The sequence below is a fragment of the Schistocerca serialis genome, chromosome 3 (assembly GCF_023864345.2).
Source record: "Schistocerca serialis cubense isolate TAMUIC-IGC-003099 chromosome 3, iqSchSeri2.2, whole genome shotgun sequence".
NCBI classification, from domain to species: Eukaryota; Metazoa; Arthropoda; class Insecta; order Orthoptera; family Acrididae; genus Schistocerca; species Schistocerca serialis.
The window spans coordinates 304,550,127-304,567,082 of NC_064640.1; the positions used below are offsets into that span (position 1 = coordinate 304,550,127).

At 40.2% G+C, this 16,956-nt stretch overlaps 1 protein-coding gene across 3 annotated transcripts in view; it reads right to left on the reverse strand.

Moving 5' to 3' along the window:
* LOC126470098 (GATOR complex protein NPRL2) overlaps positions 1 to 16,956 on the reverse strand; it is a 176,523-nt gene that overhangs the window by 17,038 nt on the left and 142,529 nt on the right. For all 3 annotated transcript variants that reach the window (XM_050097665.1, XM_050097667.1, XM_050097666.1), the window contains exon 9: positions 3,635 to 3,820. In XM_050097665.1, coding sequence (XP_049953622.1) covers positions 3,650 to 3,820 — 171 coding nt within the window. In that variant the 3' untranslated portion in view covers positions 3,635 to 3,649. The remainder of the gene's footprint in view (positions 1 to 3,634; positions 3,821 to 16,956) is intronic.

Here is a 16,956-nt window from a genome sequence, read left to right on the forward strand (position 1 = left end):
CTAGCAACCTCCGTTTGTGTAGCAGCATCGATCTTTCAATCTACTGAAATGACTGTTTAAGAACAGAGGCAAATGAGCACTTGGCCTTGTAGATATTTTTGGCATCACTGTATGAGATACACTTAGTTGTTTTGATCTCCTGTACCTTCTCAAGGAGGACACTGCAGTCTCTACTCCAGACAGGGTGATCCTCAGAACAGTTTACACACTTTGGAGGAGATGAACAACTAAGTCCTTCATGGGTGACCTTACCACATTTGTCACAAGTCGTGTGTCCCTTACAACCTAAGGAGGTGTGCCCAAAGTGCAAATAGCACACTGGGTTAGGAGAATGAGTCCACATGCTGAGGTGAAGGAAACTGGATTTAACATGCTCTGGAAGTTTCATGCTGCTGAAAGTCAGTATAAACTAGTTTGATTTCACTACAGTGCCATCCACCCTTTTCATTACGTTTTGCACATTAACAATGCCTTCCTTGGATCACTTAGCTTTCAGTTCTTCTTGGGGAATGTCAACCAGATCCCTGCTAGTCACAACACATTTGCTGTAGTTAAAGATGTTGTGCAGTTCACTTTCTATTGCATACTCCCTGAGGATGTTCTTCACTTGTTAGAATTAGACATTTCTACCAACAGGGTTCCATTTCACAAGCGTTTGACAGATTTTAAAGTTCCAGCAAAGCCCCCTTTATGTACGTAGAAAGGTAAAACTTTCTCAGAGCTGCCGTCTTTCCATTTAACTATAACAAACACATTCTGGCCACCAGCATGTGCTCTGTTACTAAAGACTGAAAGATTCTGTGTAATCTCCAAGTCTATAGGAATGGCTAACGTGAGCCCTCTTGTTCAATTCAGTGTTCGGACCTACCAGTGATAAACCCTTTCCACTGGAAGGAGAAGGAGTGAATTTCAAAGGTTCCATCTCAGTCCCATGAGCAGCTGGGGAAATTAGAGTCCACCTACACAGAGCCCAGCACCTCTAGGTCATCCTTATACAACTGAGGTTCAGCAGTTTCCCTAAAGGTTGCCTGATAATGACTGTTCTACCTCAACAGCCATGCATGTCACTGGCATGCAGCACATCTTGCGACTGAAGCGTTTTTTTATAGGGGTTTTTGCCATCCTCGCGATCTGGGTGGTCAAGCCAAGATCCCCAGTCCGTGAGGCATACAATGTTCCACTACTGCAACGTCCTGTGGTCACTGAAGCATGGCAACAGCTTACAGAAGGCAGAGGACTGGTGGTGTTTGCCTGTACCCAGCAGTAGTGTGTATCAAGCATGACGCTTGAGTTTTGTCACCTTTGCATGGATATGTTTCCACGGCAGTGTGTGGAGGTATCTGGCCTTCATGTGATTTATATCATCATCTTTTGAATAACCACCAATTTGTTTTCAGCTTCCTGTTACACTCACCCACCAACCAAATAAGCCTGTGATCATTTGTGCTGTCCTCCTCCATACATGCTTGATATACACAACTGGTTCGATGAATGGTGATACCTCATTGTTGAGCAACATTCAAGTACTGGCTGAACAAATGTTTTTTTTTTATGCAATATTGGTTCTAGTTCAGTTTCCCAGCATATAATCACTAAAGCAAAGCCTTCCATTTGCTTAACCTACAGCTGGACTTATGTTATCAATTTTCTTCTCCTTCTTTCCTTCTTCTTTGACTTTTCCCATTTCACTACGGGGTTGGCACTGTTACCAGTTTGGTAATGTTAGTAGCTTGCTGTCGCTGGATTCTCTGTGTCTTGTGTGTATGTAAATGTAACTGGCACTAAAAGTGGGTACCAGCCTGGCATTTACCTAGCTGGATATAGAAAAACTGCCTAAAAAAAGACATCCCAGGCTGGTCAGCTCATGATCCTTCATCATCAATCCGCTTCTCAGAAGTGACGTGTTGCTGCACTCAGTTATGTGGGCAGGTCACAACTTTATTTAATGTAATTCACAAACTGTTAAGCTGAAAGCTACTACTGTTTTACATTTCATTTACATGTTTGTACATAGAGAGATAACAGTCCACATCTGCTAATGCATAAAATGGGAATTATTCTTTTTCTTGTGCCTTTGTCCTGCACTGTCACAGGTTCAGCACAGTTATTAGCAGACATGGCATGGTTGGTTTAAGGGGTGGCCGATGTCCTTGCTGTCGTCACCTTGTTAAACCGCCACCCCCATCCCCACCAAAACAAAACTATCCCTATGTGCCTGCAGGGAGTTTTATTTAAATGAAAGTGGGAAATTTTTTTCTAAATGTTTGTGAGTTGTGTAACTGAGGTGGGACAACCTAGCTGGCTGTGACAAATTGCCAAAAAACCACATCCAACCTTGCAAGCACACTGATCCACGTCGTTAACCCACCTGTCTCATAAGTGATGCTTTATCTTGCACCGCTTTAACATGCATGGCTGTCCGGGCGGGTAATGCATAATATGCATACTAATGGTCCTATTTCAGTTCCTTGAGCACACGTTCTCTCTGCAGGTGGCACTCTACCTACCTGTCACGAAATTTTCAATCAAATCCCAAACCTGTTTACATAGTCAATATTTCTTAGTATACATCAAGTGTGCTATTGAAAGAAAAGCTCTTTGAAAATCTTACGCACTATCTACACCATCCTTAAGTCGAATAACCATATAAAACAAACAGTGGGAAAAACAGATGCCAAACTCAAGATTCATAGGGAGGAACTTAAGGAAATGTAACTCATTCATGAAGGAAGTGACTTATAAGGCACTTGTTCGACCCATTCTTGAGTACTGTTCCTTCATCTGGGACCCCTACCAGATAGGAATGACAGGAGAGAGAGAGAGAGAGAGAGAGAGAGAGAGAGAGAGAGAGAGAGAGAAGAGCCAACGAAGAGAATCGCGTTTTGTCACGGGATCATTGAGTCAGCACGAGAGAGTTATGGAAATGCTCAACAAATTACATTGGCAGATGTTACAAGAGATCCACTGTACATCACGGAGAGATTTACTATTGAAATTTTGAGAGAGCACTTTCTGGGAAAAGTCGGACAACTTCCTGCCACATACATCTTGTGTAATGACCATGAGCAGAAAATCCAAGAAATTAGAGCCAACACAGAGGCTTACCGACAATCATTCTTCAGATGTACTGTTCGTGAGTGGAACAGGGTTGGAGGGGCTCAATTAGTGGTTCAAAAAGTACTCTCCACCACACACCATTAGGTGGCATGCGGATTATGATGTAGATGAAGCCATCTGGTTACCTCTATCCAAATTAGGGGTGGTTTAGGTACTACTTCTTCAGTGAATAACAGGCGCCATATTTCAGCTGGACAATGCTCTGCTCTATGTGGAGAGGAATGTGAAAGCATTCTTTGAATAATGACAGGAGCCACTGCTTCCTTGCCATCTATGTTGGCCTGATATGTCCAGTAGCTCTAACTGAAGCAAATGGAGGCTCCATGTCATAATTATATCTGAAAGCCAAAAATGATCTATGGCTCTGCAATTCTAATCATTTATACACAGTACTGTACCTTATCTCTGGTATAAAGTTAATTTGTGTCCCTTGTACCCATGATGATGATACAATTTTCATGGACATTAGCATACATGCTCAAGAGTAAACCCAAAATATATATGTTACTATACTTACTCTTAAATCACAGCACTATTTCCATATCACAACTACCGATGGATCTGACTCTACTTTCTCTTCTAAAGTTTTCGGACTGTACCCTCTTGTACAGCATACTTCATCATATGACAACAGGCCAGTGAAACTATGCTGCAGTGAAGTGACTGGCTGACAATGATTAGTTGATTTTATGTAGACTGGATACTGGTAACAGCAGAAAACAAGCAAATATAAATGTTTATATTAGAAACTAACAAAATTCTAAAAATTAAAGGAATGTCAATGGTATAGTGCACATTCATATGTATGTTACATTACCATTAAAATGACGAGATAATTTTTGAAAATTTGTTCAAATGTTAGTTAAGAATACATACGGTTTTATATCTGTCCTAAACTGTTAGCGTAATTTTTAGCCACCAAATCCATCTTTGTGTGTAAACGAAACATAATCTAAGTACAATATTTACCCAATTATAAGACAAGGTTTTTTTTACCAAATTTGTCATTCCAAAAATGTAGGGTCATCTAATATTCACAGATTAAACTATTGTAGCTGAAGTCAATGATTTTACATTGTTTAGTAGATTTATGTCAGGGTCATATTACATTTACAGATGAAGCTTAGGCTGTTGAGGTTTTGTACAAATTTATTTTGAATAGTTGCCAAGGTTAGAGTTGAGCAAACAATGCTTTCATAGAAATAGGTTCAAGATTTCCAGGTATGCCAAAGTGCTAGATGCAGTATCAACCTTGCTCAGACAATCACGTGACATTTGACTGATGGTGTTAGTGCATAGGATACGTGAGAATCTTGAACTAGTCACTGCAATAATCTAATGCTCTGGTTAAAACTGACAATTTTTCTAAACACAGGAGGAAACAGCATTAAATTCTATCAACGTACAAACTTCTGCTGTATTTGAACAGGTTTGCAATCTTTAATCAGCTTTAGAAAAAGAGGGTGACACTAAGATGAAACGAGAAAGAAAATCAATCCAGAATTAAATGTCCAACAAATGATATAAATCACATTAAATTAACTGAAATTGTTATCGTAAGAACACATTAAAGTGGAAAGACCACTGAGGAGGTAGTACCAACAGATTTCACAAGATCACAGGATGAGTGAGAGTTTGAGAATTGAACTGAATCATTATTGTGATCTTTTATTTATGTGTTAGTTGCTGTTGTTATGTATGACCTTCACCCTTGAAGATATTGTCATCTGTGTTTCACTATTGCTCAAGCACAGCACCACAGAAGGGTTGGAGGGGGAACAACGATGAATGCGGGGAGGGAAGTGGTGAGGAGCAGCAAATTTTGTTGTGCTGCATACCATGGGAAACTGTACTGCATACTTTGGCTTCTTATGAAAATCTACCATATCTAAACTGCAGTTTGCCTGAATCCATATGTACTCAGAATAGAACTGACTTTAAAATTCATCAAATACTCAACAATAGCATACATTTCTGCAGAAAGTACTAAAAGCCTAGATTGGGGCCAGTGACATATTTACTTATTTCATAGAGCAATGTTATCAATGGTCACTGTGAGTTATGATGGCAACAATAGGGGTTTTTTCACCTGCTGCTTCCACACAGCCAATGAAAGAGTGGTGGGCAGATCATATGATCAGAAGTGCAAGACAGTTTAACATTCTCACATCAGGATACGAGCAAAATTCGTTATGTGCTTAGAGAAAAAAAAACAGCTGTATTCTCAGGTCCCATCATAACACAACCTCAGAAATTCAAACACATCTGGAAGAAATAAGCAAATATTTATGCCAATGAATATATAAGTTTCACAACTTTACTGTTAGGATGATGATGATGATGATGGTGATGAATAAAAATAGTGATGCTAATTAAACAAAAAAGACAGTGAAACTAAAAATTAATGTAAGCAATTGCTTTTTGTTTATTTTATTTCTCGTTGCATTGTCAAAATCTAGACAATGAATAAATAGCATAAGTTTAAAATATGTGTAATATTAACTTGTTAGGCAGATACCTTATGTCAATGAAAGTTTCTAATTTTGATTAGACAGAACATGTTAAAAAATAAATTTTTCTCAAGGAGCCTCGTAAAAAAAAGGGGGGGCGGGGTTGTCTTATGTTCAGAATCTTATATTCATATAATGGAAGGAAACATTCCACGTGGGAAAAATTATATATAAAAACAAAGATGAGGTGACTTACCGAACAAAAGCGCTAGCAGGTCGATAGACACACAAACAAACACAAACATACACACAAAATTCAAGCTTTCGCAACAAACTGTTGCCTCATCAGGAAAGAGGGAAGGAGAGGGGAAGACGAAAGGAAGTGGGTTTTAAGGGAGAGGGTAAGGAGTCATTCCAATCCCGGGAGCGGAAAGACTTACCTTAGGGGGAAAAAAGGACAGGTATACACTCGCACACACGCACATATCCATCCATGTGTGGATATGGATGGATATGTGCGTGTGTGCGAGTGTATACCTGTCCTTTTTTCCCCCTAAGGTAAGTCTTTCCGCTCCCGGGATTGGAATGACTCCTTACCCTCTCCCTTAAAACCCACTTCCTTTCGTCTTCCCCTCTCCTTCCCTCTTTCCTGATGAGGCAACAGTTTGTTGCGAAAGCTTGAATTTTGTGTGTATGTTTGTGTTTGTTTGTGTGTCTATCGACCTGCCAGCGCTTTTGTTCGGTAAGTCACCTCATCTTTGTTTTTATATAGAATCTTATATTCAGGTAAATATGGTAACAAGACTAACATACAAAAAATTTAAGTTTTGGAACTATTTCAACTCTTTAGAAATGGAGGAGAAAATATGCAGATATAGCCATAAATGCACTTTGCTATATTCTTTCTGTGACATGTCAAAACATTGTAACAAGAAAATTTATTTAACTTTGATTCCAGTGGACATCTCTGTCAGTGTCACATTATTGTATGTCTTTTCGCTTAAACAAAAATCAGTGAAATAAAAGAAAACAGAATATTCATTTGGAACTGACAAATGCCAGAATGAAAAACAACACAAAAATAAACATACAGATTAAAAATATTTTGTTTTACATGTTTTAGTAACAGACAAGGAACCAGGCACGAGTCAGCTCTTGTCTATTATTAAGAACCACCCTGGAATTACTTGAAATGATTTGACAAATGCATGGGAAACCGAAGTCAATCCTGCAGCTATACTCCAAATTGATACGTCACAGATGTTAATGACATTAGGCATAATTCGTATCACTTCAGGAGGGGGAGGTTTACCTTCATAGTCTCCGATGTTATTGAATTTAGCATATGTTAAAATTCAGGAGTAAGTAAGAAACACGTATTTTTTTTTTGTTTTCTCCAAAAAAATTCCTGCCCCAAGATACAGGCCTCCAAAGATGACACTGAACACCATTTCGAAGATGTGGATTGCGGAATTTTTTTTTAAATGCTGTATCTCTGTAACAGTTCTAGATATTTTGTTAGAGTTTTTTATTTTAAAGATAACTGCTTTATGATTATAATGGTATCCTCCATTTGGACATATCTGTCAAATCTCTTTTACCGTCACCTCTTGAATTTTGTTTAACAATTTACAGAAAATTTCCTTTATCAAAAATGCCAATCCAGAAAAATCAGATTTTTTTCTGTTGATTAGTACCACGTAGTACTATATTCTCTGTAAAGGAGAGCTTCCACTCTTGAGTTGGACATGTTTTATTTTTAAAAAATAATTTTTTAAAACTTTCAAGGGTAATGTATGTCTTCATTGAAGTTGTTTCTTACTAATTTCTTTGTTACAATGTTTATTTCTATTGTCTATGTTGCAGTTATTTCTTATCACTTTCTTTGTTGCAGTTATTTCTTTTCACTTTCATTGTTGCAATTATTTCTTACACTTCGATGTAGTTTCTTATCAGTTTCTTTGTCGTGGTTGTTCATTGCAGGTTTCTGTATTGTAGTTGTTCAGTGCTAATTTGTTTAATGAAGAGGCTTTTAAGAAATCTGAGACCATCCAGTGAGCACTGCATTTTCGTGAGGAATTTGCCAGTTGACACAGTTCCAGTGTGTTATGCGAAGAGGACTGTTTGAAATGTCTTCTGACTGAGGACCACAGGAGAGTGAAGTGTGTTGACTATCTGCATATCCATAAAAGAGTGATATATAAGACAAACAAAAACAACAGACTTTTTTTCAGGTTAGGAATAAGTGCTCTCATTTGAATACTCTGTTTCAAAGTGAAGATGTTTTCAATGACGACTTTTTGTGTTCTAAATATTTTGACAGAATAACAACAATGATAGTATCTAAACAAGGTGAAGCCTTCCACAGTGCAGATGATGTAGATTTTGCATCAGTACAGGAAAAATTAAATACCCTGAATCTACATCTACATTTGTACTCCGCAAGCCACCCAACGGTGTGTGGCGGAGGGCACTTTACGTGCCACTGTCATTACCTCCCTTTCCTGTTCCAGTCGCGTATGGTTCGCAAGAAGAACGACTGTCAGAAAGCCTCCGTGCGCGCTCTAATCTCTCTAATTTTACATTCGTGATCTCCTCGGGAGGTATAAGTAGGTGGAAGCAATATATTCGATACCTCATCCAGAAACGCACCCTCTCGAAACCTGGCGAGCAAGCTACACCGCGATGCAGAGCGCCTCTCTTGCAGAGTCTGCCACTTGAGTTTATTAAACATCTCCATAACGCTATCACGGTTTCCAAATAACCCTGTGACGAAACGCGCTGCTCTTCTTTGGATCTTCTCTATCTCCTCCGTCAAACCGATCTAGTACGGATCCCACACTGATGAGCAATACTCAAGTATAGGTCGAACGAGTGTTTTGTAAGCCACCTCCTTTGTTGATGGACTACATTTTCTAAGCACTCTCCCAATGAATCTCAACCTGGTACCCGCCTTACCAACAATTAATTTTATATGATCATTCCACTTCAAATCGTTCCGCACGCATACTCCCAGATATTTTACAGAAGTAACTGCTACCAGTGTTTGTTCCGCTATCATATAATCATACAATAAAGGATCCTTCTTTCTATGTATTCGCAATACATTACATTTGTCTATGTTAAGGGTCAGTTGCCACTCCCTGCACCAAGTGCCTATCCGCTGCAGATCTCCCTGCATTTCGCTACAATTTTCTAATGCTGCAACTTCTCTGTATACTACAGCATCATCCGCGAAAAGCCGCATGGAACTTCCGACACTATCTACTAGGTCATTTATATATATTGTGAAAAGCAATGGTCCCATAACACTCCCCTGTGGCATGCCAGAGGTTACTTTAACGTCTGTAGACGTTTCTCCATTGATAACAACATACTGTGTTCTGTTTGCTAAAAACTCTTCAATCCAGCCACACAGCTGGTCTGATATTCCGTAGGCTCTTACTTTGTTTATCAGGCGACAGTGCGGAACTGTATCGAACGCCTTTCGGAAGTCAAGAAAAATAGCCTCTACCTGGGAGCCTGTATCTAATATTTTCTGGGTCTCATGAACAAATAAAGCGAGTTGGGTCTCACACGATCGCTGTTTCCGGAATCCATGTTGATTCCTACATAGTAGATTCTGGGTTTCCAAAAATGACATGATACGCGAGCAAAAAACATGTTCTAAAATTCTACAAGACATCGACGTAAGAGATATAGGTCTATAGTTTTGCGCATCTGCTCGACGACCCTTCTTGAAGACTGGGACTATTTGTGCTCTTTTCCAATCATTTGGAACCCTCCGTTCCTCTAGAGACTTGCGGTACACGGCTGTTAGAAGGGGGGCAAGTTCTTTCGCGTACTCTGTGTAGAATCGAATTGGTATCCCGTCAGGTCCAGTGGACTTTCTTCTATTGAGTGATTCCAGTTGCTTTTCTATTCCTTGGACACTTATTTCGATGTCAGCCATTTTTTCGTTTGTGCGAGGATTTAGAGAAGGAACTGCAGTGCGGTCTTCCTCTGTGAAACAGCTTTGGAAAAAGGTGTTTAGTATTTCAGCTTTACGCGTGTCATCCTCTGTTTCAATGCCATCATCATCCCGTAGTGTCTGGATATGCTGTTTCGAGCCACTTACTGATGTAACGTAAGACCAGAGCTTCCTAGGATTTTCTGTCAAGTCGGTACATAGAATTTTACTTTCGAATTCAATGAACGCTTCACGCATAGCCCTCCTTACGCTAACTTTGACATCGTTTAGCTTCTGTTTGTCTGAGAGGTTCTGGCTGCGTTTAAACTTGGAGTGGAGCTCTCTTTGCTTTCGCAGTAGTTTCCTAACTTTGTTGTTGTACCATGGTGGGTTTTTCCCGTCCCTCGCAGTTTTACTCGGCACGTACCTGTCTAAAATGCATTTTACGATTGCCTTGAACTTTTTCCATAAACACTCAACATTGTCAGTGTCGGAACAGAAATTTTCGTTTTGATCTGTTAGGTAGTCTGAAATCTGCCTTCTATTACTCTTGCTAAACAGATAAACCTTCCTCCCTTTTTTTATATTCCTATTAACTTCCATATTCAGGGATGCTGCAACGGCCTTATGATCACTGATTCCCTATTCTGTACATACAGAGTCGAAAAGTTCGGGTCTGTTTGTTATCAGTAGGTCCAAGATGTTATCTCCACGAGTCGGTTCTCTGTTTAATTGCTCGAGGTAATTTTCGGATAGTGCACTCAGTATAATGTCACTCGATGCTCTGTCCCTACCACCCGTCCTAAACATCTGAGTGTCCCAGTCTATATCTGGTAAATTGAAATCTCCACCTAAGACTATAACATGCTGAGAAAATTTATGTGAAATGTATTCCAAATTTTCTCTCAGTTGTTCTGCCACTAATGTTGCTGAGTCGGGAGGTCGGTAAAAGGAGCCAATTATTAACCTAGTTCGGTTGTTGAGTGTAACCTCCACCCATAATAATTCACAGGAACTATCCACTTCTACTTCACTACAGGATAAACTACTGCTAACAGCGACGAACACTCCACCACCGGTTGCATGCAATCTATCCTTTCTAAACACCGTCTGTACCTTTGTAAAAATTTCGGCAGAATTTATCTCTGGCTTAAGCCAGCTTTCTGTACCTATAACGATTTTAGCTTCGGTGCTTTCTATCAGCGCTTGAAGTTCTGGTACTTTACCAACGCAGCTTCGACAGTTGACAATTACAATACCGATTGCTGCTTCGTCCCCGCATGTCCTGACTTTGCCCCACACCCGTTGAGGCTGTTGCCCTTTCTGTACTTGCCCAAGGCCATCTAATCTAAAAAACTGCCCAGCCCACGCCACACAACCCCTGCTACCCGTGTAGCCGCTTTTTGCGTGTAGTGGACTCCTGACCTATCCAGCAGAACCCGAAACCCCACCACCCTATGGCGCAAGTCGAGGAATCTGCAGCCCACACGGTCGCAGAACCGTCTCAGCCTCTGATTCAGACCCTCCACTCGGCTCTGTACCAAAGGTCCGCAGTCAGTCCTGTCGACGATGCTGCAGATGGTAAGCTCTGCTTTCATCCCGCTAGCGAGACTGGCAGTCTTCACCAAATCAGATAGCCGCCGGAACCCAGAGAGGATTTCCTCCGATCCATAGTGACACACATCATTGGTGCCGACATGAGCAACCACCTGCAGATGGGTGCCCCCTGTACCCTTCATGGCATCCGGAAGGACCCTTTCCACATCTGGAATGACTCCCCCCGGTATGCACACGGAGTGCACATTGGTTTTCTTCCCCTCTCTTGCTGCCATTTCCCTAAGGGGCCCCTTTACGCGACTGACGATGGAGCTCCCAACTACCAGTAAGCCAACCCTCTGCGACTGCCCGGATCTTGCAGACTGAGGGGCAACCTCTGGAACAGGACAAGCAGCCATGTCAGGCCGAAGATCAGTATCAGCCTGAGACAGAGCCTGAAACCGTTTCATCAGACAAACTGGAGAGGCTTTCCGTTCAGCCCTCCGGAATGTCTTTCGCCCCCTGCCACACCTTGAGACGACCTCCCACTCTACCACAGGTGAGGGATCAGCCTCAACTACAGAGGCAGGTGTTAGTCCTGTTAAGAAACTGTGGTCAGTGAAGTCGAGCCATACGCTCCATGCATCAAGAAAGTGCAGAGAAATTACTAAAGTTATGGATGAATACACTACAGCAAAACTGACCACTCTTCAAAGTAGAAATTCCATTTTCAGAAGAAAATGAACCAAAGCACTCTTGCACCTCTTGCCGGAATTTTTCACAAATGTCTATTCAGCTGTTGAATATTGTGCATCCTACAATGAAAATGTGCAAGTTTTAAATATTATTCCAGAGACATTTTCAAAGAAACCAATTTTGAACCACGTTCCGTCGGTATCAAAGTACATTGTAGACAAATCAAGAAATGTGAGGTCTGTAAAAGGAGTCACTGGAAGAGCAGATCCCTATTATGGTCGTCCTGCAGAAGCAGCTCAAGTTCAAATAGTACAGTCATTTTATCTGGAAGATAAATGGGACTGTTCTCGCCAGAGTGCCAACAAGAAAGGCATTATAACTGTAAGAGCTGAAGGTCAAAAAGTTGTGAAAGTGAAGAGGTACATGACTCACAGTATTAAAGAAACTTTTGCATTTTATAAGAGCAACTTTACAACTTCACATACTGGAAGATCAAAATATTATGCACTATGACCTCAGTGGGTAGTTCCACACCCACCTAGAGATGTCTGTTTATGTGTGCACTGTGCAAATTTTGAACTTTGTGTGGCAACTTTGAAGAACTTACTGGATCACGTGACATATGACACCTTGATTGGGTGTGTGAAGTCATTAGTAGTTTGTGATGTAAAGCGAGAGACTTATTTGTTTCAAGAATGTGGTGACTTCCCTGCAAAGGGAGAACTGTCTTTACAGACACTTGCCCTGGAAGACGTAGCAGATAACTCAGCAGAAATTACAGAAAACTATTGCCTTTGACAGATTCATTGATGAACTTGGTAAATGGTCAGTGAAAGCAGTAACACAGCAGCATATGAAGAAATTGCAACAACAACACATTGCAGAAGTGAAAGAGGGTGTACAGGCTGAAGAACTATGTTTAGTGCTTTAATGTGATTTTGCTGAGAACTGGTTTGTAATTCTCCCACAACAAGTGGGAGTAATGACCAGGTTCCAATTTTTACCGGAGTGACATATTTTCAAAACAAGACCACAAGTGTTGCAGTTATAAGTGATGACACAGCACACGACTCAGAACATGCTTTGCTAGCAATGTGCAAAATTCTTCAACTGCAAACAGAGGCAGAGAAGATCATTATTTTTGATGGTGCTCCTAGTCATTTTAAAAATCATTAGCAGCTGTTTGAATTGAGTAACTGACTGGGTATGCAGTGCTACTAGTCACAAGAGGGAGCCTTGTGATGGTGTAGGAGGCCTGCTGAAGCACCATGCTACAAAACAATCTTTCCAGACCAAATACAGCTGCAATTTAGGATGCTGAGGATTTTACGAGAGTCGAGAAATCTTATACATCCACAGCCCCCATTCTTTTGTCCAAAGAAGAAATCAAAGAATTCCATGAGCAGAAAAAAGAAGTGTGGTCCAAACAAACAAACTATTCCTGTGAAATAAATTCAGAAGACACATTTTTGGACTCAAAGTGATTGGCAAACTCATACTGCATGCACTTTAAAAAGCAAGAAAGAAGAAATTTCATTCGTGCAAACCTCAGAAACAGCATGATAATATTCAGATTCACAATCTGAGAAGGGCTATGTTTGCGGCATGTGTGTGTGACTGTGACTGGTGGGTTGCAGAGATTATAGACATCAGTTATGAGTTAAATGAAATTGTAGTGAACTTTCTACTACCACATGGACCAGCTGCTGGATATAGGTGTCCAGCTGAAGGACAGCAATAACGCCATCAGTGCTCACTTCCTATTCACAATGTTTTCCTATTGGTTCAACACAAAGGCATCACTCTATATCAAAGGAAGATACTGAAGCAGTGGAACACATTTTCAGTTCATTGACTGGCTAATTTCAGTACAAAACAGAGTGCACAGGAAGAAGTTATATAAATTGAAACCTTTAAGTCTCTGGACCTTTCACATACATTTTGGAACCATTTAAAATGCTTGAAAAAATGAATCTCTTACTGATCTTTCATAACTAAAATTATGTTAAATAAGGCTAGATTTTGATTTTTATGAGTCTATTATGTGATAATAAAACAGGTTTTATGTATGGCAAAAATTTCAATTGTTTGTAAAACCTGTTGAACTTAAAAGTGGAAGCTCTTCTTTTCAAGGAATGTAGAACTACATGGTAATAATTAATGGAAAAAAATCAAAATTTTATGTATTGGCATTTTTGAAACAAAAAATATTTTTTGTACTTAAATTATAAAAAAAGTTCAGAATGCTATAGTAAAAGAACTTTGACAGGTAAGTACAAATGGAGGATTTCTTTGTTATCATAAAGCAATTATCTTTCAAATAAAAAAAAAAAAAAAAAAAACAACAAAATATCAAGAACTGTTCCAGAGATATAGCATTTAAAAATTTTCTCAAAATTTGCATCTTCACAATGGTATGCGCAGTGTGATCTTTGGAGGGCTGTCTCTAACAGCAGAAATTTTTTTTGAAGAAAACAAAAAAAATACATGTTCCTTAGCTAGTCTTTCATTTTAATGTATGCTAAATTCAATAACATCAGAGACTTTGAAGGTAAGATTTTATTCTAGCCTGCCTGAATTGATAGGGACTATGCCATTAGTGAATTTCACTGGAAAAAACATTCACCATTTGAGTCATGACTAAATTTACACAACTGTTAGCATTCTGCTCATTTCCATTCATGGTAAAATTTCTCATGAATCCTTCTTTGTATTATCATATGTGCCACCTGATCCCACTGATAAAAGGTATTATTAACATGATTTAACACTTCCACTGTTCCCATAGAATGTGGATACTTTCAATGTTTTAAGTAGATGTTGGTGCTGGCTACGAGATCCTAATACAACATTTTCCAATTATGTTTGGGGTAATTACAGTGATTACAGTGGACTCTCTAGACAATTTTGTTTTAGTATTTGGTCTATAATGAATTGCCACATGGTATTCCTGTGGAAGGTCAAGACAGTGCTGAAGAATGAAAACAGTGCAAGTGTTCATTTTTTTGCTGATCTGTAATGGGTCTTCAGATGGTATTTTTGTAATAAGAACAACACTGTCACTTTCAGTGAGGAAATATTATTCACTATTGGCCATTAAAATTGCTACACCGATAAACGGGTATTCACTGAACAAATATATTATACTAGAACTGACATGTGATTACATTTTCACGCAATTTGGATGCATAGATCCTGAGAAATCAGTACCCAGAACAACCACCTCTGGCCGTAATAACGGCCTTGATATGCCTGGGCATTGAGTCAAACAGAGCTTGGATGGCGTGTACAGGTACAGCTGCCCATTGTGCTGGCCAGGGCAGCAGTCTAACATTTTCTGTATCCAGAAAGGCCCGTACAGGACCTGCATCATGTGGTCGTGCATTATACTGCTGAAATGTAGGGTTTCGCAGGGATCGAATGAAGGGTAGAGCCACGGGTTGTAACATATCTGAAATGTAACGTCCACTGTTCAAAGTGCCATCAATGCGAACAAGAGGTGACCAAGACGTGTAACCAATGGCACCCCATACCATCACGCTGGGTGATACGTCAGTATGGCAAAGACAAATACACGCTTCCAATGTGGGTTCACGCGATGTCGCCAACCACGGATGCGACTCATGATGCTGTAAACAGAACCTGGATTCATCTGAAAAGATGACGTTTTGCCATTCATGCACCCAGGTTCGTCATTGAGTACACCATCGCAAGCACTTCTGTCAGTAATGCAGCGTCAAGGGTAGCAACAGCCATGGTCTCAAAGCTGATAGTCCATGCTGCTGCAAACATCGTCGAACTGTTCATGCAGATGGTTGTTGTCTTGCAAACGTCCCCATCTGTTGACTCAGGGATTGAGACGTGGCTGCACGATCCGTTACAGCCACGTGGATAAGATGCCTGTCATCTTGACTGCTAGTGATACGAGGCTGTTGGGATCCAGCACGGCATTCCATATTACCCTCATGAACCCACCGATTCCATATTCTGCTAAGTCATTGGATCTCTACCAAAACGAGCAGCAATGTTACGATACGATAAACCGCAATCGTGATAGGCTACAATCCGACCTTTATCAAAGTTGGAAATGTGATGGTATGCATTTCTCCTCCTTACATGAGGCATCATCACAACAGCGTTTCACCAGGCAACGCCGGACAACTGCTGTTTGTGTATGAGAAATCGGTTGGAAACTTTCCTCGTGTCAGCACGTTGTAGGTGTCGCCACCGGCGCCAACCTTGTGTGAATGCTCTGAAAATCTAATCATTTGCGTATCGCAGCATCTTCTTCCTGTCGGTTAAATTTCGCATCTGTAGCACATCATCTTCGTGGTGTAGCAATTTTAATGGCCAGTAGTGTACATATACTGGGTGTTTCACAATTCATGTTATACACTTCTAGAAGGTGTAGTGGGGACTTAGTAAATCAAGTTTTACACAGGAACCCACGTCCAGAAATGTTATCCAATGATGCTACAGAGCGTCAAAGTTATATGTGCCACCACCTGTAAATGCATGTACCTACAGAATGAGTCTGTGGAGATGTTACAAACTTTCTAGGATAGTAGAGAAGGATAAATGTATCAATATGAGGTAATGGCCCCTGTATTGGAAATGAATGAATCAAAAGTTATAAATGAAAACCATTCTGACACCTCTGAAAGTGGAATATATGTACTGGTACTGTTGTCACTACAACTGCAGGGTAAACAACTTTCATAGTTTGGGCCAAAACAAGGAAAAAAATATCCAGTAAACATGAGCTCTAAAATGCATACTTGAAGAGTTATGAGCACTTCGCTACTGTGAAACACATCTCCTCTACTGAACAACTGCTCGTAACTCTTAAGTTATGCGTTTTTGAGCCCATGTTTACTAGCACCAGTTGGAAGCTCAAGAATGGCACTGTCAACAGAAGGAACAGCAGAATTCAGTTTTGCCTGCTTTTGTACCATTTCAAGCATTCAATTTCTTTAATATGGAATCTAACAACAAGCTTCCCTACATTTTCCTTACTGGCCTACAAATGAAGTCTTTGTAGGTTTCTTTTCAAATAGATACAAGTGACTGACTGTGTGATCAACATGGATACCTTACGTGTATCCGGGCTTCTTGGGAGTTTGAAATACCACAGAAGAGCTTGCTTGATAACAGTAGCCAGTGAACTGCAATAAAGGCAACAATTTTGACAGAAGAATGTAAAGAAGA